Raw genomic sequence first — 1,373 nt, forward strand, 5'->3', positions numbered from 1 at the left:
CGCATAAGCGCAAAGTCTAGCCGATTCGGATCATCGAAGTTGAAGTCACCCTGAGAACCATCCATGGTAACACAGTGAGAAAAGCCTCCTACTTTCAATGCCACTTCGTGATCGGCTCTAGACAAAGTCCTGTAGTACTGGTCGGTCGAGAAGGTCACCGTACGCGTCTGAGGAGAGCAGATGGTACTCGAGGGTTGTCATTCACAGTACTTTCTTAACGCCTAGTCTCCGCATTATCTCGGCACAAAGACTGGTCTTGCCAGCGGCTGAGGCACCAGCCACACCAATGACGAAAGACTCTGGAAAAGAGGCATTCGGCAACTGTGACGGTGTTGAGGACAACGACTCTACTGATGCAGGGGAGCCACCTGCGTATTCACGACTATAACGGTGGACTACTGTGAGGAAGAGGAAGTCCCCCTTCTTACCGCTGGCATCCCTAGTAGTATCACTCGACGAGGCCGTGGTAGAGTTCTCCTCCACACCATCGAGCATTGGCATCACAGCCTAAGGTAATGGTCCTAGTATGATATTTGGAATCCTCCTTACCTCTGGCAATTCGAGAGATTCGGCGCCATCGAAAACGGGGGCGTTGGCGCTTATTTGCTTTATAGTGCTGCCTGGAGAGGCGACAGGTTGACGACTAGGAGAGAGAAGAATGGAAGAGGCACCGCTCATAGTCAATCACTGACGATACTTCAAACTGCTTCTGGTACGTCCGAACAATAAAAACCCGACATACAAATCGATCATCATGGCGCGCGCGAGTGACATTCTTCTCTAGGGTCAGTACTACACTTCTTTGGCAGAATACGTCCTTGCTTCAGGCCTTTTTTATTGCAGCCATTCGAACGATAGATATGCCTTCAACACCACCACATGAACCGAGATCGGGTGATAACCTCTCCGATGACCCTCTGGGCGAAGCTAGTTTTACTCCGCAACACGTGATATGCGTGAACCCACTGTGCAGGAGGAAGTGGAAGCAGTTGACTCCCAAGAGCATCCCTATGTTCTGTCCGAGCTGTAAGAAAGCTTCTGAGCTAGGCCTTTGGGAGACCTGGGAGGGCGTCGTCACTGACGACACTTTTTATTATAACCTACTGAAGTACTGGTATGCTATTTACACGGACATCGCATCGATCTTGGGATACCCCAAGAGCACCGACCTCAACCTACCGCAAGACCCAACGGATGTCACCATAGTCAACGTGATGGACTTCTACCACGAAGCGTTTCCGGAGCACCCAGTTCCCGAAGACGTCCGAAACTGGAGCTCCATGGGCCAGCGGAAGAAACAACTGACTGGCACCATCATAAGGCAGTGCGGTAGGCTACTCTGGGGACTCACTGTATTGGAGGATCCACAGCAT

The 1,373-nt window shown here is 51.2% G+C and overlaps 1 protein-coding gene across 1 annotated transcript; it reads right to left on the reverse strand.

Annotated features, from left to right (window-relative positions):
* Positions 1–210: 210 nt before the first annotated feature.
* On the reverse strand, positions 211–678 carry Pmar_PMAR010537 (hypothetical protein; the record flags this gene model as incomplete). Its single annotated transcript, XM_002769117.1, has 3 exons — positions 211–299; positions 429–507; positions 550–678. Coding segments are annotated over 3 exons (297 nt in total), but the record flags the coding sequence as incomplete, so codon positions are not given.
* Between the last annotated feature and the right edge of the window lie 695 nt (positions 679–1,373).

This window comes from Perkinsus marinus (genome assembly GCF_000006405.1).
Source record: "Perkinsus marinus ATCC 50983 genomic scaffold scf_1104296966432, whole genome shotgun sequence".
NCBI classification, from domain to species: domain Eukaryota; phylum Perkinsozoa; order Perkinsida; family Perkinsidae; genus Perkinsus; species Perkinsus marinus.